The sequence below is a fragment of the Entamoeba dispar genome, genomic scaffold (genome assembly GCF_000209125.1).
Source record: "Entamoeba dispar SAW760 scf_1105229460687 genomic scaffold, whole genome shotgun sequence".
NCBI classification, from domain to species: Eukaryota; Evosea; order Mastigamoebida; family Endamoebidae; genus Entamoeba; species Entamoeba dispar.
The window spans coordinates 60311-81408 of record NW_001854317.1 but is presented as its reverse complement, the minus strand read 5'-3'; the positions used below and the strand labels follow the sequence as shown (position 1 = coordinate 81408).

The 21098-nt window shown below is 26.9% G+C and overlaps 13 protein-coding genes across 13 annotated transcripts in view, besides 26 other annotated features; 7 read left to right on the top strand and 6 right to left on the bottom strand.

Annotated features, from left to right (window-relative positions):
- Nucleotides 1–447, top strand: part of EDI_024060 (trichohyalin, putative) — a gene marked incomplete at both ends in the record, with an annotated part of 3974 nt that extends 3527 nt beyond the window's left edge. The window contains one exon of the mRNA XM_001737560.1: nt 8–447. Within this exon, the coding sequence (XP_001737612.1) occupies nt 8–447 (440 nt within the window). The remainder of the gene's footprint in view (nt 1–7) is intronic.
- A 183-nt stretch (nt 448–630) lies between these two features.
- On the bottom strand, nt 631–1242 carry EDI_024050 (uncharacterized protein; the record flags this gene model as incomplete). Its single annotated transcript, XM_001737559.1, has 1 exon — nt 631–1242. The coding sequence occupies one exon, from the start codon at nt 1240–1242 to the stop codon at nt 631–633; it is 612 nt and encodes a 203-aa protein (XP_001737611.1).
- An 83-nt stretch (nt 1243–1325) lies between these two features.
- Nucleotides 1326–1357: a sequence feature (AT_rich).
- Nucleotides 1358–1617: 260 nt separating this feature from the next.
- Nucleotides 1618–1648: a sequence feature (AT_rich).
- On the bottom strand, nt 1645–3897 carry EDI_024040 (ubiquitin protein ligase, putative; the record flags this gene model as incomplete). Its single annotated transcript, XM_001737558.1, has 1 exon — nt 1645–3897. One exon carries the CDS (start codon nt 3895–3897, stop codon nt 1645–1647), a length of 2253 nt encoding a protein of 750 aa, XP_001737610.1.
- Nucleotides 3664–3692: a sequence feature (AT_rich).
- An 86-nt stretch (nt 3898–3983) lies between the features above and the next one.
- Nucleotides 3984–4015: a sequence feature (AT_rich).
- A 23-nt stretch (nt 4016–4038) lies between these two features.
- EDI_024030 (uncharacterized protein) lies at nt 4039–4788 on the bottom strand (the record flags this gene model as incomplete). Its single annotated transcript, XM_001737557.1, has 1 exon — nt 4039–4788. The coding sequence occupies one exon, from the start codon at nt 4786–4788 to the stop codon at nt 4039–4041; it is 750 nt and encodes a 249-aa protein (XP_001737609.1).
- Nucleotides 4684–4720: a sequence feature (AT_rich).
- Nucleotides 4789–4999: 211 nt separating the features above from the next.
- Nucleotides 5000–6169, top strand: EDI_024020 (UDP-N-acetylglucosamine transporter, putative; the record flags this gene model as incomplete). The annotated part of the gene is made up of 1 exon (XM_001737556.1): nt 5000–6169. The coding sequence occupies one exon, from the start codon at nt 5000–5002 to the stop codon at nt 6167–6169; it is 1170 nt and encodes a 389-aa protein (XP_001737608.1).
- An 18-nt stretch (nt 6170–6187) lies between these two features.
- Nucleotides 6188–6230: a sequence feature (AT_rich).
- Nucleotides 6188–6250: a sequence feature (AT_rich).
- A 9-nt stretch (nt 6251–6259) lies between these two features.
- Nucleotides 6260–8593, bottom strand: EDI_024010 (rap GTPase-activating protein, putative; the record flags this gene model as incomplete). The annotated part of the gene is made up of 1 exon (XM_001737555.1): nt 6260–8593. One exon carries the CDS (start codon nt 8591–8593, stop codon nt 6260–6262), a length of 2334 nt encoding a protein of 777 aa, XP_001737607.1.
- Nucleotides 8594–8709: 116 nt separating this feature from the next.
- Nucleotides 8710–8858: a microsatellite.
- A 161-nt stretch (nt 8859–9019) lies between these two features.
- Nucleotides 9020–9061: a sequence feature (AT_rich).
- An 82-nt stretch (nt 9062–9143) lies between these two features.
- On the top strand, nt 9144–10388 carry EDI_024000 (AP-2 complex subunit mu-1, putative; the record flags this gene model as incomplete). Its single annotated transcript, XM_001737554.1, has 1 exon — nt 9144–10388. One exon carries the CDS (start codon nt 9144–9146, stop codon nt 10386–10388), a length of 1245 nt encoding a protein of 414 aa, XP_001737606.1.
- Nucleotides 10389–10403: 15 nt separating this feature from the next.
- Nucleotides 10404–10446: a sequence feature (AT_rich).
- Nucleotides 10447–10483: 37 nt separating this feature from the next.
- On the bottom strand, nt 10484–10969 carry EDI_023990 (uncharacterized protein; the record flags this gene model as incomplete). The annotated part of the gene is made up of 1 exon (XM_001737553.1): nt 10484–10969. The coding sequence occupies one exon, from the start codon at nt 10967–10969 to the stop codon at nt 10484–10486; it is 486 nt and encodes a 161-aa protein (XP_001737605.1).
- Nucleotides 10790–10824: a sequence feature (AT_rich).
- A 204-nt stretch (nt 10970–11173) lies between the features above and the next one.
- Nucleotides 11174–11201: a sequence feature (AT_rich).
- Nucleotides 11202–11665: 464 nt separating this feature from the next.
- Nucleotides 11666–11989, top strand: EDI_023980 (uncharacterized protein; the record flags this gene model as incomplete). Its single annotated transcript, XM_001737552.1, has 1 exon — nt 11666–11989. The coding sequence occupies one exon, from the start codon at nt 11666–11668 to the stop codon at nt 11987–11989; it is 324 nt and encodes a 107-aa protein (XP_001737604.1).
- Nucleotides 11990–12116: 127 nt separating this feature from the next.
- Nucleotides 12117–12186: a microsatellite.
- Nucleotides 12187–12189: 3 nt separating this feature from the next.
- EDI_023970 (uncharacterized protein) lies at nt 12190–12600 on the top strand (the record flags this gene model as incomplete). The annotated part of the gene is made up of 1 exon (XM_001737551.1): nt 12190–12600. One exon carries the CDS (start codon nt 12190–12192, stop codon nt 12598–12600), a length of 411 nt encoding a protein of 136 aa, XP_001737603.1.
- Nucleotides 12435–12462: a sequence feature (AT_rich).
- Nucleotides 12601–13038: 438 nt separating the features above from the next.
- Nucleotides 13039–13076: a sequence feature (AT_rich).
- Nucleotides 13077–13107: 31 nt separating this feature from the next.
- EDI_023960 (uncharacterized protein) lies at nt 13108–13811 on the bottom strand (the record flags this gene model as incomplete). Its single annotated transcript, XM_001737550.1, has 2 exons — nt 13108–13580; nt 13682–13811. The coding sequence occupies 2 exons, from the start codon at nt 13809–13811 to the stop codon at nt 13108–13110; spliced, it is 603 nt and encodes a 200-aa protein (XP_001737602.1).
- Nucleotides 13599–13635: a sequence feature (AT_rich).
- A 44-nt stretch (nt 13812–13855) lies between the features above and the next one.
- Nucleotides 13856–14020: a microsatellite.
- Nucleotides 13899–14082: a microsatellite.
- A 223-nt stretch (nt 14083–14305) lies between these two features.
- Nucleotides 14306–14368: a microsatellite.
- Nucleotides 14369–14373: 5 nt separating this feature from the next.
- On the top strand, nt 14374–15300 carry EDI_023950 (uncharacterized protein; the record flags this gene model as incomplete). The annotated part of the gene is made up of 1 exon (XM_001737549.1): nt 14374–15300. The coding sequence occupies one exon, from the start codon at nt 14374–14376 to the stop codon at nt 15298–15300; it is 927 nt and encodes a 308-aa protein (XP_001737601.1).
- Nucleotides 14630–14652: a sequence feature (AT_rich).
- A 116-nt stretch (nt 15301–15416) lies between the features above and the next one.
- Nucleotides 15417–15501: a microsatellite.
- A 216-nt stretch (nt 15502–15717) lies between these two features.
- Nucleotides 15718–15757: a sequence feature (AT_rich).
- A 646-nt stretch (nt 15758–16403) lies between these two features.
- The window catches only part of EDI_023940 (uncharacterized protein), a gene marked incomplete at both ends in the record, with an annotated part of 4833 nt that continues 138 nt past the window's right edge, over nt 16404–21098 (top strand). The window contains one exon of the mRNA XM_001733339.1: nt 16404–21098. This exon is cut by the window's right edge and continues 138 nt beyond it. Within this exon, the coding sequence (XP_001733391.1) occupies nt 16404–21098 (4695 nt within the window).
- Nucleotides 17182–17214: a sequence feature (AT_rich).
- Nucleotides 17235–17280: a sequence feature (AT_rich).
- Nucleotides 19495–19547: a sequence feature (AT_rich).
- Nucleotides 19972–19994: a sequence feature (AT_rich).

The following is a 21098-nucleotide window of genomic DNA, read 5'->3' as shown; positions in this document are numbered from 1 at the left end:
GAAGCAGAAAGATTAAGACAAGAAGCGGCGCGTTTGAAAGAAGAAGAAGAACGATTAAAACTCGAAGCTGAAAGACTTGAAAAAGAAAAAGAAGAAACTGAAAGATTTAAGGCATCTTTATTGGACTCTAGTACAAAAACGTCCTCTTCACCATCAATTGTTGTACCACCACCTCCTCCAACATTGAGTATGCCACCACCTCCTCCAACGTTAAACATAACAAGTTCACCAACAAATACAATGAAACCAGGTTCAGGTGCAGCATTATCATTAGCAGAAATGATTGCAGCTAAACAAGGTAAATTAAAAGCAACGGAAATTGAAGAACGGGTAGTTCAAGAAGATGAGGTTGTTTTAGCGTTAAGAGGAATTCTTACCGCAAGAAGACAAGACACTAATATTTCTTCTTCTGAAGAAGAAGATGATGACGATGATTGGAGCGAATAAAACTTATTATAACAGAATTTGTCAAATTTACATTTGCTTTAATACTATTATGTTATATCAAAAATTTAGTAGTTTAAGAAAATGAAAAAATTCATTTGAAAAAGAGGAAGAAATTAATAGAAAAATTCAATTTTTTTTTTACTCTTTTTCAATAAAAACATAAGTCAAAGTTTCTAGTGTTGTTTATAACAATTCACACTTTGATCTAGAAGGTTTTCCTTCTTTCTTTCCTTTTGTTTCAGTAGGTTCAGTAGAAGTAGTAGATTCTGATGACACTCTATTTGCTTTAATGTCTTTAACTAATGCCTGGAATGTTTCAGCGATATTGATTTTAGCTTTTGCAGAAGTTTCAAAGAATAATACTTTCCATTCGTCAGCTAATTTTTTAGCTTCTGCAGTTTCTACTTGTCTCTCATTTTCTAAATCACATTTGTTACCACAAAGAGCAATAGAAACATGCTCTGATACGTCTTTATCAAGAACACGATAAAGTTGCTCTCTAAATCCATTGGCTTCTAAAAATGAAGTAGTAGATGTAATTGAATAAACAATAACATATCCATCACCTGAACGCATGTATTGATCTCTTAAGGCAGAATATTCTTCTTGACCTGCAGTATCTAAAATATCAAGTGAAACCATTTCTCCATCAACAGAAATAGAAGTTCTGTATGAATCTTCAATAGTTGGATCATAAATTTGTACAAAATGTCCAGAAACTAATTGAACGGTGATAGCAGATTTTCCAACAGCACCACCACCAAGCATAACTAATTTATAGGTATTGGTAGTCATTAAAAACAATTTGAATTTATTTTTAACAGTTCTAGACTGAGTTTAAATAGCTTTTCATTTGGAATTTTTCTTTGGGAATATAGTTTATTTCTTATTATTTATTATTTTTTTATTTCTTTTTCTCTTTTCCAAAAAAAGATGAATGAAAAGAAATCAACACTTCCATTAAGAACAACCCAAAAAAAACTGGATTTAATCGGGATTTATTCTCGTTTTAAAACTACAGATAGACAAACTTCACTAAGGTGAGTACAACCAAAAAAATAACTAATTCGGTCTTTGTACATTATCTTAACTTCACTTTTAAAATCTATTTTTTTAAACACACAATGGGGTCCATTTAAGATTATTTTTTTCAAACAAAAAAGATACAACAAATAAATTAATTTTTTTATCTTTATATTAAGAAAATGCAAATCCTGATTTTGATGTTATTGCTTTAATTAGTTGTTGTTTCATTTCTTCTTTAGAATTGTAATTTGGTATTCTTAACATATAAGCACATGTAGATGATGTAGGTAAATGTTCAGAAGATTGATTAGTGAAGTAAATTGCAAATTTAGGTTCTAATGATCCAAATCCAAAGAAAGGTGGTTTAATTAATGAAGTACTAAATTGTAATAATAATGATTTTTCTTCTTCTGAAAAAGATTCAACAATACTCCAGAACCATTGAATTAATTGGTCATCAGGTTTTATATTATGATATACTGTATTTTGTTGCCAATCATTTACATCAATAACACTTGATTTACCACTTATCCAATGTTGTAATTCATCAGGGAATAATAATCTAATATCTTCTTCCTTAATAACACTTAATAATCCATTTCTCAATGATCTAATTCGTTTGCTATTTCTTATATGTGTGATATAAAATATCACACATGAAATATAATAATTTACATTATTTTTGTTGACAAATATTTTATCTCCACCAGTAATTAATGACACATTATCATATGTAAATGTTAATTCTAATGATTTTAATTCCTCTTCACTCATATCACTTAATTCATTTAAATTTTTTGCAAAAACATAATCAATACTAGCAAGTGTATTAATATTGATAGAATCATCTTCTGGATTAGTTAGTCCTATAAGAATATCATCAGAAAATACTAAATCAATTGAGACTTTTTCATTTAAGCATTTACCAATTAACCGCCCTGCCATTTGATATAATTCATCTTCACTTGCTTCAACTAAATTCTTTTGTATTTGACCAAATGTTAATAACCCATCAGAATTTCTCTCAAATAAATGTAATACTTCAACACAAGAGTTTAGCGTTGAAATAAGATAGTCTCTTAATAATCCACCACCATCTACACCATTTTCTTCTATTCCAAATTGATCAACAAATTTAATTTGAATTGCATTTATATCACAATGATTAATTTGTGCTAAACTATCCTCAATGAGATAATCTCTTCTTATTTTTATAGTTGATTTAAAAGTAATATCATTATTTAACTTAGAAAATATTCCAATAAGTTTTTGTGGTAATGGAGAGAATAGTGTTGGATTCACACTTTTTGTAAATGGAAGTAGTGATGGTGGAAATGGTGAGTGTCTAATAAGGAGATGTAAGTCTTGCATTACCTGTTGATTTTCATTAACTTTTAATAAAGGTAGTAAATACTTCAAGGAAGGTAACATATCTTCATATAAATTGATGTATAGTCTTGTTGAAAGAACGTCGTGACAGAGACTTATATATAAATTAACTGCATCATTATGATATGGTGCATCTGTTTCAATAAATGGTTGCATTAGATCTAAGAAGGGGAATGGAAAATTCTGTAAAAATAAATGTAATAATGTTTGACTTTGTTTGAGTAGTTTATACAAATTTAAATGTATAAAGAAAGTGGTTTTAGTTGGAACAGGTACTTTCTTATTATGCAATAATTTTAATACCCTTGTATTTACAGTTTCTATTGTTGACAATTCACTAATGAACTTAACTTCATAAATTGGAGGTAATTCAGGTGATTGTAATAAATAAATAATTAATGACTGATAATTTGTTAAATCAACAGTAAATAAATAATCTAATGACTGTTTGGATAATGGAATAATTGATTCACCTTCAATTGTAAAATAATCTAATAGTCCTTGATTTGGATATAAACATAGAGTAGTGATTAGTTGTTGTCTTAATTGAAAAGGAAGTATTGGTAATATTTTTTTGTTTGGATAAGCCTTTGGAACAGTAGGTTTATTAATAAATGTATTAACAAGCATTAACATTGCTCGTGGATTTAATTGGATTTCACTTATTAATAAATTCCATGCTAATTTACCAATTAATGGATGATTTCTTTGATAATTCAGAAGTATTAAAGCAGAAGTATTATTTTCAACACAAGGAACTAAAGTAGCTGCAGTAATACAAGAACTATATTCTTTGTTTCCTTTTAATTCTTTAAATAATTTAAAATTTTCTACAAACAAAGATGGAATAGTTTTCTTTACTTGGTATCTTCTTATAACTGATTGAATAAGTATTGCAGCATTCTCTCGTTGGTTATTTGCCTCTCTTTCTTGTTTTTGAATTTGAATTTGCAAGAGTATTTCTCGAGATGATTTAGATTTAGATGAGGTACCAGATAGATTAATTTTTTTGTTAACTCTCCAAGTGGGTCTCATTTCAGTTATTGAGATGATGTATGATTATTAAAAGAACTATCAACGTGGCTATTTTTCATCATTTTAATAAATCATTTGAGGAAACCAAAAAAATTTTTTTTTTTTATTTTTATTAAAACAATAATCATTCAGAAGATTCAATTAGAAATTTTTTACCCATCCACTAAGATATAATTCTGGTTGTATTGTAGGTTGATTTGGGTCAAAATGGTATTTAACATAGCATTGAAATCCAATAAAATTATATCCTAAAGTAAAAACACCAATTTTATCAGCAAAAGAAGATCCTTTCAAAGGTTCTTCTATTTCAAGTTCATTAAAACTGATTTCAACTGATTTTATTTTACGAGTGATAAACAACAAAGGTTTTTGAATTTCACCACAAGATAGTCCAAGGAATATTAAGAAACAAATGAGTGTTGAATAAATACCATCACTTCGTTTATTTAAACTTCCTGTTGGATTAAAACTAAAAGAAAGTAATAATGAGAGGATAACATTTATTCCAAGAGTTAATAAATAAAATCGATGAACTAAATTAGCGGTCTTAGCAAATAATGGTTTACCATTAGGGTCTGCAATAAAAAGAGGATGAGTTCTAAAACTAATGAATAATAATGGAATATAACAAATATAAATAAACAATGCAACAACAGAAAAAACTATTTCAATAATTAGTATTTTAATACCTAAAGGGTGTTCTGTTATAGAGAAATTTATTGAAATGAGAATTATACAAATTAATAATGCAATAATTTGAGCTATATGATGCACAATAATATGAACAAAAATTTTTTTATAATTTTTAAGAATATTAAATATTCTATTAGGAGATGGTGAGACCATTTGATAATTTATTTCATCGAGAATTTTGTTGTCATCGTTAAACATGTTATTATCAGATTATTCAGTTAGTGGGTCAAATAATTGTTGTTTTCTTATTCAAATATTATTCAATAACTCATTTTTTTTTGACATTCCTTTCTCATTCCCAGATATCAAAAATCAATAAAAAAACAAAAAAATGGAATTTTAGTCAAAAAAAAATCTCAAGAAAAATAAAAAAGTATATCAAACCTAAAGACATCTCATAATTCAATTCATGAACCAAGCAATTCTAAGTATCATCTTTCTTGCTGCTCTAACGATTCAAAACACGTCTCTTTCATTGATTACTCGTTATTCAAAAGGTATTCTAAAAGAACAATACTCTACAAGTGCCTCAATTTTATTAAGTGAAATTACTAAGTGTGTTATTTCTATCATCGGAATTATGCTTACCCGTAAAGATGTAACTATTTTTTCTCATTTAAAATATTTAATAATGACTTCACTCATCTCAAGTATACCTGCACTTATTTATTTTTTCCAAAATATATTATGTCAATTATCTTTAGCTAATATTCAACCTGGTTTATATTCTGTCCTCACTCAAGTTAAAATACTTTCTGCTGCTATTCTCTCAGTATTAATTCTTGGTAAAAAATTAACAGCTACACAATGGAGAGGTCTTGCAACTTTAGTTCTTGCTGTCATTACAGTAGAAAGTGCTAGTAGAACAACAACAGGAAATAGTGCTGTAGAAGGTGGGTATTATTTCATTGGAGTTGGAGCAGCTCTTCTTGCAGCTACTGCAAGTGGATTTAGTGGAGTATTTATGGAAAAGATTTTAAAGAATAAAGTAGACAATAGCCCAAAATTAAGTTTATGGGAACGAAATTTCCAATTATCTATTTACAGTATTGGATTCTCTATTATTAATTTGGTATTATTTGATTCAGTAAGTGTCTTCCAAAAAGGAATTTTCCATGACTTTTCCATTTACACTTTGATTATGATATTTGTTATGTCAGTAGGAGGTATTCTTGTTGCATTAGTTATGACATATGCAGATGTTATAGTCAAAGGATTTGCTGTTTCTGTTGCTATTGTATGCACAACTACACTTTCATATTTTATTTTTAATACCCCAATTTCTTTTGAGTTTTGTCTTGGAGCTATTGGTGTACTTATTTCAATTTCAAATTATAATGATCAACGAGCAAGTTGGTCTTATCAAAACCCAGAACCTGTTATTGGAGAGATTCATAATGATTCAACTGTTATGGAACAAACTGTAAATGAATTAGAACATGAAGAATCAATTAAAACAGAAAATGCATCTCTATTAGCTGAACAAAGAGCAGAAAATAATATTGATGTCTTAACTATTGATGAGCTTGAAGCACCATCAGTAGAATCAAAACTTATTATTGATGACCTTGAAAATTAGATTAGAAATTTTTATGACAATATTTAATTAATTTTTTTATATAGGAAAATAAATAAAATTTCTTTTGAAAATAATAAAAAAGTAAGTATATTAGAAGAAATTAATTTGTGAAAGAAGATCTTGCTTGTAATATCTTTCATTTAAGTCTTTTAGTTGTTCTCTAATAGTTTTCTTGTAATTTAATTTAAAAGTAGGAGAAAACATTGCCATTCTTTCTCCATTAATTAATTTTCTTAATACAAAATCTCTAAATTCATCGTCATGATTATATATACCTGTTTCATTAATGAATGGTGGAAATGGATTAATAGATGGTTTTGTACAAGCAGTGATATGATATTTATTATTATCTTCTGTAGTTTTTTCTGGTGTAACAACTAAGAAAATACTATTAAAATGACTTGTTAACCACCTTGGATCAAATCTATCAGATGAACTACTTTGTTCTTTGAATATTAATACAACAACATCATTACCAACATGTCTTTTTCTTTCTAGTGCTTGTTCATCATTTTGTAATAAAGGTAATAAAGGTGCAACATGAAACATAATTTCAAAATTATTTGAATGAGAAATATAACTATGTACTCCTGTTGTCCCTGTTTTAACATCTAACCCTCCTCTATATCCACTCCATCCATTAAGTTCAATTTTATTACCAATAAGGTCTAAGAATTTCCAAAATGCTGGAGAACAACTTTCTGGAGTATTTCTAAAGATTGCATTTTCTTCTGTTTGATCAGGTTTTACATAAATAACCCCAAACTTATAATGGGTTATTAAAGATTTAGTTTCCATTTCAAGTAATTCTTCATCAATTTCTATTGTATTATTTAAACAAATAACAGTCTTTGGATCTTTGAAAAATTTAGTATAATTTTGTGGTTTTTCTGATTCTTCTTTTCCAATAAGACAACGTGTAACTCCTTGACCATTTCTTAAAATACAACGAGAAACTTCTTTGAAACGTTGAATAGAACAAATAACATTTTCTTCTTTAGATAAATAATGTTTGACTTGATCATTACCATAAAAAAATTCTTTATAAAATGGGAAGTCAGCTTCAAAATCAACAATAGTGAAATTTTTTAAGTCTGTTTTTTGATCTACAGATTCAGAACATGTTTCGACAAAATATCCATCTTCTTTAACATTTAACGTAATTAATGAATCACCAAATATTCCTTCTTTGTATGTATCTTTTGGCATTTCCATTGTACTCCAAGAATCAATTTTAATTGTTCCTCGATAAACTGCATTACTACACATTGCAAAAACTAAATCTCTTTTAGTAATCTTAGATTTATTCATTCTTTTATATCCAACTAATGATTCACATGGTAATGTAACAACTGAATTACTATCAAAACAACGGACATTCTCTTTAAATAATTGTAGTACTATTAAATTTTCTTGTTCTTCTCTTGCTTTTTCTTCATTACTCTTTTCGTTACTAAATGTTAATGCTTCTTTAGTTGATTCACCTAACCCTTTTACAAATTTTCCTGCTGAGGCAAATACACCTTTCTTTTCTTTATCTTCTTTTTCTTGTGTTTTCTTAGATAGGTCTTTTGAGTTATGTGATTTTTCTGATTTTTCTAATGAAGAAGAGGATTCATCAGCTTTTTGTGATCCTGAAGTTAAAGTAGGATCATCAGGATTTGAACTATTTCTTTTCTTACCAAATCTTCTGAACTTACTTTCTTTTTTTGTTTCTTTTTCTGTTTTATCTAATGAAGTAACAGAAACTGTGTCATTGTTAGCACAACTTTGACTAACACTTTTGGTTTCTGTATTCATTGAAGCAGATGTATATGATACAGTATCTCCATTAATATTTGAAATTGTTGATTTGTTATCACTTGGATTTGCACTTTGAAGACTTTGTGAATCTATAAGAGAAATATCACTTCCATTTGTTTCTTGTTCAAGTAATGGTTCTGAAACAATAATCTCACCTTCTGAACAACTGTCTTCTTTAGTTTTTTCTTTTTTCTTATCTTTTTCATCTTTGCTAAGAGCATGACCTACTGCTTTACCTCCTTTAACTACACCATGTCCCACTGCTTTAGTTCCACTAACTACACCATGACCTACTGCTTTAGTTCCACTAACTACACCATGTCCAACAACTTTTGTACCTTTAACAAGACCATGCCCAACGGCTTTAGTTCCTTTTGCAATACCACCAACAGTTTTAGATAGAAAATTCTTTTTCCCTTTTTTTTCTTTTGTTTCTTCTTCAGGTGTATCTATCTTAGAAGACTCAGAAAGTAAAGGAGATCCATTTTCTTCTATTTTCTCTTCTTGTCTTTCTTCTAAAACAGATTCTGTTGTAAGGTAATTAGGTGAAGATTCAGTTAATTCGTCTTTTTTTTCTTGAGAGGGAAGTGAAGAAGAAAGTATTTCTTGTTTGTTTGACATACAACTTAATAAAAGTTCTTTTCAGTTTTAGTAACTTTTTATTTTTTTTGTTAATACAACATTTAGTAAGAATTGGTAATAGTATTTATGACATGCACAAAGCTCGCACCAACCCCTTTATTTTTAATTGCTTTTTCTTTTTTATTCTTAAATTGTTATTTTTTTTTTTAAATATTCTTTTATGATAAAAATTCTACTTCTTCGTTCTCTTCATTTTCGTTTCTTGATTTTTTGTATTACATCTTTTTTATTTTTATATTATTTTGTTTTACTCAAAATGCTTTTCTTGATAAATTTTGAATAACAATTTTTATCTAACTATTAAGTTTTTATAATTTTGTTTTTCTTTTTCCATTCCAACAGAGTTTTCAGCTCTTTAAATTAAGATGAAACAAATCCCGAATTATTAGGATTAGTTATAGAAACAATAAATTAATTTATTAATATGATAAAAATTATAAAAATAAACTATAGAACTAGTTTTACTTGAAGTCCATTAAGAAAATTCTTTTTTTTCTGCAAGGAACTCAAATCTTGTTATTCTATTCTTATGATTTCGGCTATCTTCTTCATGAATGCGAAGGGTGACCTTCTCATCTCAAGAATCTATCGAGATGATGTGATGAAAGGAGTAGCTTCTGCATTTAGGTCATATGTATTAACAGAAAAAAATGTATTACCAGTTAAGATTGTTGGGTCAACTGTATTTTATCATATTAGAGTTAATTCATTATATATTGTTGCTTTAGCAAGAAGTAATAATAATGCTGCTGTTGTATTTGAAGTGTTACATAAAATTGTTGAAGTATTCCAAGCTTATTTCACTACTATTGACGAAAACACTATTAAGAGTCAATATGTTTTGATTTATGAATTACTTGATGAAATTCTTGATTTTGGTTATCCACAATTTTGTACTAAAGATGAGTTGCAATCACTTATTACATTTGGTAAAGCTAAAACTGTTCAAAGAGGAAATATTGCTATCCAAGCTACAGGTCAAATTCCATGGAGATCACCTGATATCTTCTATAAGAAGAATCAATTATTCCTTGATGTTATTGAAAGTGTTAATTTAACAGTATCTGCTAAAGGAACTATTCTTTCTAATGATGTCAATGGAGTTATTAAAATGAGAACACAATTATCTGGAATGCCAGATTGTTCACTTGGTATGAATGATAAAGCATTATTACTTGGAGATTCAGCACAAAAGAAATCAATTCAATTAGCTGATGTTACTTTCCATCAATGTGTTAGACTAACTCGTTTTGATCAAGATAGAAGTATTAATTTCATTCCACCAGATGGAGATTTTGATTTAATGAAATACAGAACAACTGATAATATCTCACAACAATTTAGATTATTACACAATATTAAAGAATCTTCTAAAACACATTTATCACTTGATATTAATGTTCGTGCATTATTCTCTGAATTACAATATGGTGAAAATGTTCGTATTAAAATTCCAGTTCCAAAGAATGCTGCTCTTTGTAAGACTCGTTGTACAGCTGGAAGTGCTAAGTATCATCCAGAACATGCAGCTATTTTATGGAGAATTTCCAGATTTAATGGAAAGACACAACAAACTATTACTGTTGATGTTGATTTAGTCCAAACTACTCAATCACAAAGATGGGATAAACCACCAATTTTAATGGATTTTGTTATTCCAGCATTAACTGCAACTGGTTTACAAATTCGTTATTTGAAAATTGCTTCAGATTATAAAACTATTAAGTGGGTAAGATATATTACAAAAGCAGGTGCCATTCAATATCGTCTTTAATTTTAATACAAGAACTATTTAAAATTTTGTTTTTAAGTTTATAAAATAAATAAATTAAGTAATGAATTCAATTCATAAATATCTTTTTTTACTATTCAGATCAAAATGATAATAATGACAAAGGCAATGAGTATAGAAACACAACAGACAAAGATAATATAAATAATTGACAATAAATATGCTTCTAACTGTTGTCTGTTTCTTATTGTGACAATTCTTTGGTGAGTACGATTTACTCGGGGCTCTTGATTTGCTTGAAGTTGAACTCTCCTAGTTTTTCTTTTTCTTCTCCTTTCTCTTCTGGTTGTTCTCATTCCATTGTTATTGTTTTCAATAATTACTTCTTCACTTTCTGATTGCTCAATTATATGATCAACTTGATTTGGTTGAACTAAGTTAACTTTAATATCTTTATGAAATTTTTTATTTAATTTTTGTACTCTTTGTTGAATAGAATGACTTATATCTCCCCATTCTGGGTTTAGAGCAGGAGGACATTTTAATCCAATTGAATATCTCTTTGTTTTATAATCATCTTTCATCTGGGTGTGAGAGAAGTGGTCACTATCCACTTTGGACATATCTCGAATCTTTTGTTTATTTTTTGAAAATAAATTACTCTTAAACTACAATCTTTTCAATTTAAGATCTTATCCTCTTAGTTTCTTTTCGGATAAATGAAAGAATAGAGTTATTTATATAAAACCCAGAAAAAACATCACCAACCCTTTTACGTCAAGATTTTGGATTATTCATTATGTTTGAGGTTTGAAGAAGTTCTATACTATTAAATAATTTAATATTAGATTATTTGCATTATACAAAAATTCTATAAACTACAAAACAAAACAATAAAGGTAAAATAATTATTTATAAAACGGTTTGACTGAAACCTGATAAAAAGGCCTTTTTAACAATAATAAAGACAAAAAACTATCAACACACAACTCAAAAACATAATTTTAGACATATATAAGCTGTATTATCTTATTCTTGTTGAAAAAAGAAAAAATTCATCTCATTATAGATTTAATAGGATTATTTTTAGATTTCACTTTTCATTTAACTTTTTCATAACTCTTAAATATTGATTCCAAAAATTTTATCTGAATCAAAAGGGAAATAAGGTAATTATTGGGATCCTTTCCTAATTTCGCAAAAAAGTGAAGATTCAAAAATAAAAATTGTTGATTTCTTTCTTTTCGTCTTTCAACTACTCATTTTGAAGATGATTTAAACCATCTAATCATCTTAAAAAATCAAAGTCTCTAGTCTTCATGATTTCAACAACAAATCTAAAGGACGTTCTTGATGATGTACTTCTTCTTAGTTACTCTGATTATATTGCTAATGAGTCGAATGACTCTTTGAATGATTCTGTACAAATCGATAATGCTGAATCACCTCCACATCCACCTTCTCGTTCAGCCAATAAATCAATTATCAAATCAAATTTTACAAATATCGTTTTCTGTGATTATGTTAATAGTAACGAATCAGCAGATTCATTGGAAGCTCACTTCCAAAAGTCATTCGATCATTCTTTTTGTTCTAGTTCAATTGGAAGGTTAGAAGAATGGAAGAAACAACAAAGCTATTAAATAGGAAGAGGTCTCTCGTATTCAGTTAAATATTGTACAATTTATTGTGTTTTTTGTTACTTTGATATGTTTATATTTTACTTCAATTCATTCAAGAGAAAAAAAGAAAGAAAAAAAATTCATCATTTGAAATAGAAAAAACTAAAAAAATTAAAATGAAAAAAAACTATAATTAATTATAATTAAAATAATATTAATCAATGAGTGAAAAAGTCTTAAAACATTGTGTTCAACACTGTCTTAATTATCCCGCTAATAATTGCTATGGGTATATTTGTAACGGAGAAAAATTCATTGCTGTTTCACATGCACCTTGTCTTCCTCCACTTAACTCTATTATATATGATGAAATTGCAAAAATAGGAATTGAGGCTATGTATGTTTCAAGTACAACATCAACAATTCCATACCCATATCTAGAATTTGCTAAACAAAAATCTATCCCAATAATTTATTTAATTTCATTATATAATCCTTCTAAACGAATTCAAAAATTTAAGTTTAATTCTAACAATAAGTGGGAACCAACTATTATCGAATGTGAATTAAAAGGAGTTATTGGTGATAAATCAATTAAAGAATTTGAATCAATCTATGAGAATTCTTATTAATTTACTCATTTTCGGTTTATCTTTTCTCTTTTAGATCTTAAACTCAAAATTCATAGTAATGTCTGTTCCATCTCTTACTACACCAAAAGTTCAAATTTATATTAATACAACTGGAGTTGAATTTTTGAATGGTGAAGAACAATTAGAAAAGGGTGATAATAATTACGTTCAAAAACAATCACCATGTATCATTGATTATTCTAATCTTCTTTCTCAACTTGAAGAAATCAAGAAACAAACTGATCAAATGTTAAAAGATAAACAGAATCTTTGCAAGGAACTTGGCATTGATTTCACTATCTAAATTGTTATTTATCGTTGGGTATGAATTTGCTCTCTTTCTTTTTCAACCCTTTGGGGTTTAGTCAATTCACCTTTTTTATTGGAAATCATTTTCTAACTAAAAATATTTCCATATTTTTATGAAAGAAAAAAAGGAATAAAAAAAATATATTAAAAAATTTTTTTTATTTATTGAGACCAAAAGAATATAATATAACCACTGATTTAGAACAAATAACATTTTTTCTTCTCTTTTTGTTTTTTAGGGCCACCTTTACCAGCTTCTTCAGGTGCATCACTGTTTTGTTGTTTACGAATTTCACGAACAAGAGTATAAAAAGCTTCTTCAATGTTTAGTTTATTTTTAGCAGAAGTTTCTATATACTTAACACCAAGTTCAGCAGCTTTATCTTTTCCTTCTTTTTCACTAACATCACGATCTTTTACTAAATCGACTTTATTAGCTACAAAAACAATTGGAAAAGATGTAGCTTCTTTAACTCGAAGAATTTTATTTTGATAATTTTTAATACTTTCGAAACTATTACGGTCAGTGACACTATAGACAATTAAGAATCCATGACCATTACGGAAATATTGATCAAGCATTGAAGCATATTCTTCTTGACCAGCAGTATCAAGAATATCTAATACACAAATACGGTTATCAACAGTTAATGTTTTTCTATAGCAATTTTCTAAAAGAATTAATAACGTTTTTATTTAATTAAAAATATATAAATAGTTTTATTTCTAAACTTAATCCTTTTCTTTAAGACTAACAAATTTATAAACAAACCAATTGTTGGGTCATAATCTATAATAAAATGGCCTTGTGTTAATTGAATAGTAATAGCAGATTTTCCAACACCACCATCTCCAACAAGAACTACTTTATGTAATTCTACTTTATAGTCTTCCTCCGCCATTATTTAGAATAAATTCCTTTTTCAGTTCACTCTTTTACATAGAGTTTCTTTATATTTTTATTTTTCTCATTTTATACCCTTTTCCCGTTTTTTTTCTCTTATTTTTTCTATTTTTTTCTCATTTTTTTTATAGCTTATTTTTAATTGTTTTTTGTTAACTTTTATTATTTATTTTCAGTTAAGTATTTTTAGTTTTTATTTTATTTTTAGATTACTCTTCTATTTTAATCTTTTTCATTTTGTTTCAATTTTCTGTTTTCTTTACTTCATTAATATCATCCCTTATATTTAGTTTATTTTCTTATTTATTCAAGGGGTCAGTTCTTTGATGATGTGGATTAAGTAACCAAATCAACCACCAAATAAAAGGTGGGTGTTATATGAAAGACTTTATTGGCTTTATGAAGTAACTTGAAACCTAAAACAAGCAAGTATTATTAGGAATAAAAACTGTTTTTGAATAACATAAAATAGTATTTAAGATTCTTAAATTTTAAGAAAAAATAAAAAAGAACTAAAAAATATCAAAAAAAATAAAAAGATTTAAAACCAAATAACAAGAATGGCTGATTCATTGTATTATTCAGATAGACTAAAAGCTGTTGAAAGTTTAGAAAATCCTAGTTTAGAACAGTTATTCCCTTTTTTAGGAGATCAAGATCCATCTGTTATTGTTACTGCATTAAACAAACTTCCAAAACAACAAACACCTTTATTAGTTGAACCATTAAACGAACTAGCTAATAACGTTAATCCATCTATTCGTTGTGTTGTAGCAACTTTAGTTTCATCAACTCTACCACACAAAGAAGCTATTGATTTAATTAATAAATTATTAAAAGATGATTCGTCAGATGTAAAAATTACTTCATTAACAGCTGCCCAAACTTTACTTGAGTCATGTAAATTAGAAAGCTATTTTGATTTAGTTTCCTCTATTATTTCTTTAACTAATGACCCAGAATGGAGAGTACGTTCATTTGTTCAATTATTATTACCAGAAATTGTTTCTTTCATTGGTGCTGATCTTGCTCAAAAAGTTATTCCAGTTATTAAAAATGGTCTTAAAGATTCTTGTCTTGAAGTTCGTAGACAAGCTGTTTTATCAATGGCTGATATGGTTAAAATGTTTGGTTCAGATTGGGGAAGAACTTACATTATTCCAATCATTTCATTGTATTATACACATCCAAATTATAAAATTCGACAATCTACTATAGCTGCAATGGTTGAAGTTGGTTGTGTAATGGGAAAAGACTCTTTCTCTACTGCATTTCTTCCAATGATCTTAAATTTGGCATTTGATTCTACTTCAAATGTTCGTTTAACAATTTTACAACAGTTGGGCGTTCTTATTCAAAGAAATATTTTGGACCAAGGTACTGTGAATTCTCGTATTGCTCCATGTGTTGAAACATTATTAAAAGATAAAGATAGTGATGTTGTAATGATGGCAAATAATTTAAAACCTCTTCTTCATCCAGAGTAATAGTATTCATTAATTATCACTTAACTTTTTTCAATTTTCTTTTTCTTACTTTATTTGTTTTATTTAAATATATAGTGTTATAAAATAATGGGAAAATAAATTAATTGAAGTAAGCATTTTTCTTTCTTTTTCTTTTTTTCTATTTTGCTTTCTATTTTATTTTACTTCTTTTAATTTTCAACTTCTTAATCTTATCTTTTTAAATCTCTATTATTCATTTAAAAAATGTATTTTCTTAGTTTTATATATTAAGTTATAATACTTTTAGTTTGCAAATTAAATAACTATTCAATAAATTCATTTGATGTTATATAATCAATTCTTAAAAGTTATTATATTTCTGATAAATGATGTTAATTAACAATATTCCATGAAACTAATTTTTTTTTCATTGTTTATTTCTTGAGGTAATTACTCTATAAAAAATTAAAATATAACTTTATTTATAATTATTTATCTTAACTCTGGTTTCTTAATAATCAATTCGTTTATACAAGTATTTGTCAGCTTAGTTTTATATTTTGAAAATTTTGAAAATCTCTGAGTTTGAGATAAATAACAATTTACAAATTAATTATTCTTATTTACTAAGAATTATTTGTTATTGTTACTTCTTTTTATTTTTATTTATGTCATTTTAATATGGATTCTACTATTTTCATTTATTGGAATAAAAAACATTATTGGTTTTTTAATAAAAAAGAATTGAACATGAATAATGACTTTAATTTAAACTAATCCAACAAAGAGAAATAAAATGAAAATAAAATGAAAATTCAGTATGTTGTTTTGAGTTTAATATTAACATTTTATATTTTGAATATTCAAACAATCTTCTTATTAGATATTCTTGGAATAAAAGAAATGAAAGTAAAATTCATTAAAAATTAAGGTTTTATTAATTTTTCATAGTACTGAGTAAAATGGGTGAGGATATATGAATAAATTATCTCTTTAAAAAAGATGTTTAATGGTAATAGAGGGGATTAAAAAGATTAATACAAGAAAAAAAAGAAGAAATTTCAAGAAGAAAAATGATTATTAAAAAAGTGGGAAAAAGGAAAAAAATAAAGCTCTTGAAAGCTATCTTATTTTTTTAAACTATGTCACTTATATTCCTATATGTTATTGTCTCCCTTTGTTTTGGGAGTGGGACATATTGCCACGACCCTAATGATGTCACAGTACTAATTGAAGAACAACCATCTCCTTGTGATAGAAATGGATGGAAATGGGGAACCTGGAATCAGTTAGAGTCAACATATAAATCATATGGATTAACTCAGAGTGATATATGTATGGACCAAATTCTAAGTGCATGTGATGGTTTTATTTTTGATCAATGTGAAGAAGAATTAACAATTATTAATGAAAACTGGCCAGGTAATAAATTTATTACTATTGTAAAAGGAACTACTCTAAAAACACTTATCATTGAACAAAGAAATACAGAAGCGAAATTTTGGATTCATTCATTTGCATCAGACTCAATAAGAATTATTTTTAAACAACCGAATCAATCAAATAAACCTATTGTATTAACAACCATATCTCCTCTTTATTTTCACACAGATAATCAACCATATTTGGATATTAAAACTAAAACATTTCCAAGCGCTTTTCTTGAAGTAACTGGTTATCCTTGGGTATTTGTAAGTAGTTATGATCAAAAACATCCATTACCAACTAATACAAATGCTATTTTTATTGGAGAGAAAAGTGTTCAACCTTGTTACTTTGAAAATGTAGGTAAACAACCTCAACAATTATGTAATATGGGAGAGATGTTACGATATGGATATAGTGAAGGTTCTGATTGTGGTTGTATATTAGAGAAAGATCTTCAGTACAATTATAATGACTGTTTATATTATCATGAACATTTTAATTTAATTATTAATAAAGATAATTTAACAGCAACAAATACATGGAAGAAATTAATTATTCAAAAAGAATATATTAATCTTATAATTTTTAATACTCTAACTATAAATCAATGGGAATCAACTCCAACTAGATTTATTGGTACTTTAGAAATTGGTACATTAACATATTCAAAATTATGTTGGTTTGATTCAATTAAAATTGATTCTTTATCTAATACTAAACTCAGTTTAAATTCAATTCTCTTTTATGCTAAAAATGTTATTTCATTACCTTCTACATTAAAACAAAGTCATTGTGAATTATATCAAGGATACGATCGAATTGTTTCTGCAGAATCAACTCTCCTTTGTTATTGTACTCCAACTGATTCAACATTAACTTCATTTAAAGAATGGGATTGCCAAAATACTTCTTCAAAGAATCTAATGATTACCAATGATATTTTTATTAAACAAACTATGAAATGGAAGAATATTTCTGTTGAGAATTCAGTTAATATTAATATCGATGATGGATATCAGTTAATTGCAGATATGTTTATTTGTAAGGGGAAAGTTCACGTTGATGGAGAAACATTATTTAATAGTTTGTATATAACAAATGAATGTCGATTAATATTTTCTGTTCTTCCAAGTATTTCTAATGTGATTATGGATAATAAAAATGCAATTGTTTTTTTAGCACCATTTTCAGTATCAGTTCCAGAAGCTTTAGAAATAGGATGTTCAATAAGTCCACAACAAACAAGATATTTGATTAAAGGAAATCAAATCGGATGTGGCTGTTCTATTCAAAACTCTTCTGATAACGAAATAGAGCAATGGGACTGTTTGTTAAATCCCAGTGTTTATAGTCTTTATATTAATACAACAAATAACATTACAATTAATTATTCATGGAAAGAAATTCAGTGTGTTGGTCCTGATTCAACTTTAGTTTTAAAAAGTAAATCAACTATAGTGGCTATGGGAAATGTTCAAGTTTATGGAAATTATATTACTTTATTAAATATAACAGGCAAGTATAAAGTATCTGTTTGGGGTACATCAATAGAAACTGTCACTATGCCAGATGATTGGTTTTATATTTCAAATTCTAAATTAACAAATCCAACAAACACATTTAGTTCATGTGAAATAAGTCCATTTAGAATTAGTTATAGGCTAACGTCAAAATGTGAATGTTCTTCATTAGATAAAATTTTGAATTTAAGAAGTAGTTATAATTCATGGGATTGTGCAGATTATTCTAATTCACGAGATATCCTTATAGAGGATGGAGTTGAAATACAAAATGATTGGAATAAAGTCATTCCTAATGGTGATATTTCATTTTACTTAAATACAGTTCAGATTAATACAGTCCAATGTTTGTCTAACCTTAACATTTTTGGGAAAGACTCATTTATTAAACTAATGGAATATGGAGATTTTATTCCACAAATCAAAATTAATGGAAATGTTCAAGTCTCCAAAATAGATACAACATTTAATACTACTAATCAAGTACTTTTCTTATCTTCTATAAAACAACCTATTCCATTCCATTCTAATTGTTTTATAGAAAATAAGTATTACAGAATATCATTACAACAAGTTGGATGTGAATGTATATGGGATAATTCAACATTTGGTCAGTGGGATTGTTTATTGTATTCTCCCTATCTGTCTCTTGTAATTAATTCAGATTCAATATATACAGGTCCAGAACAATGGGCTATATTAATGGTTACAAAGCCAATTGTGTTAACAACACGTTTTCTTAATATAACTAGATTTGAGCCAAAATTTGATTTTAGGCTTAATGGGAGAATGAAGATTACTACATTGATAATTAATGACCAAAATCCTTTTCTTAATTTTGGAAATGATGTTATGATTAATGAGGTTATTACCAAACTAGATTCTACAAAAGTTCTCTTCGTTGGTATTTTATCTAATGAATTACAAACTGTCTCTCTTCAATGTAAAGGTACATTAAATAGGTACACCTCTGTAGCTAACAAGTCTATTGGTTGTGATTGCCAACGAGAAGGAGATATTTTTGTGCAAAATGATTGTTTAGAATTTAGTACTGAAAGAACACTTGTCATTCGTGCTAATCTATTTACTATTGACACTCCTATAAAATGGAAAGAGGTTGATGTTAGAACAACTGAAATGACTCTTATAAGTGGGAAAGAAATGATTATTGATCATTATAAACATAAATCACCTGTTATATTTGATATTAATATTAATATTGAAACATTAGACTTTTCTTACAATCCAGAAAGAGTTGAATATTTGAGGTTTTCTCAAAAGAGTGTTATTAAAGATTTAATTACTAAAAATATTAATAATAATGCTATATTATTTATTGCATCAAACAGTACTTGTGAAATAAATTCTGATCTTATTGGAATAGTGTGTGATGATAATAATTATTCAAGATTTGGTTTTAAGAATAATAGTATTGGATGTGATTGTAAAACAAATTTAATTAATGACTTAAACACATTTGATATATCTGATTGTTTTTATGACCAAGCAGAAATAACAAGAAATTTAGTTGTGATTGGAAAAGAATTGATAATAGAAAAAAATGATACTCATTGGAATAGTCTTTTATTTACAGATTCATCCACAACGATAAAAGGAAATTTATTTATTTCATTTAACAAATGTGTATTTGATGATGTTGATATTACAATTCAGACAATTATAAAATGTAATAGCAGTAGTGTAAATTCAAAATCTCGTATATATTTAAATGAGTTGATGATTATTGATACATTAAATATGCAATTAATTAATAATATAAATAAAGAAGTCCTTTTTCAAGAAAAGGCAATTGGTGAAATGAATGTTAATAAAATTAAGATAGACCCTCAACAAAAGGAATGCTTTGAATTACTCTCATCTAAAAAGATTAGAAGTGTTATAGAAACAATACGAGAAGAATACAAACAAATAAAGTTAAGTAATGAAACTTTATTGAGAATTTGTCCAAAAAATGATGTTACTAATGAAGTAATTTGTAATATTAATTCTAAATGGTTTAATTCAACATTTATTATTAGTTATTGTCCTTGTCAAGGGAATGAATGTTATTTTATACCACAGAATGAACTTTATATGAATTGTGAAAAGGTTCAACTTAAATTAGAGTCAAACCTTATTCTTTACCAAAGTGGAAATGTAATAATGAAATCAAATCATTTCAGTGTTTCATTAAATACCTTATGTTCAGATAATATAATCACTTTCGATGATATTGATTTATTAGAAATGAACCAATCAGAAATACAAACTAGTTTAAAAGGAAACTCGATTAATACACTTAATGTTACAAGTCCAATTAAAATCCTAACAAATATAAGTATTAACAAATTAATATTTAATAATCATACAATCTATCTAACAGAAACTGTAGATCAGATTCAACTTAATTCAATTATTTCAGATCATGATATTCAAAATGAGGTTTTCTCTATTAACCCATCACCAAATCAAATTTATTTTAATTTAGATACTAGGATTAATAATACAAATAACATTATTATATTAGTTAGAGTTGGTTCAAGAAGTATTAAAAGTACTCTTCCACTTTCATGTGACAAGCGAGTTATTTTACTTGGCGCTGAAGACAATGAAAGTAATTGTAGAAAACTCAATTTGATTCAACAATTTTGTTATGTAACTGGTAATTATTCTTATGTAGATATTAATAATTATCCTGACTATTCCTGTCCTTGTAATACAATTAATCCTAATTGTACAGTGACAATTAAATCGAGTTATTCTAACAATGTTTATTCATTAAATGGAGTTAATCCATCAACATTAGTTATTGAAAAGGATATCATAATTACTGATATTATTGAAAAAACTATCTCAATTGAACAAAATGTTCAAAACTTAATATTAAAT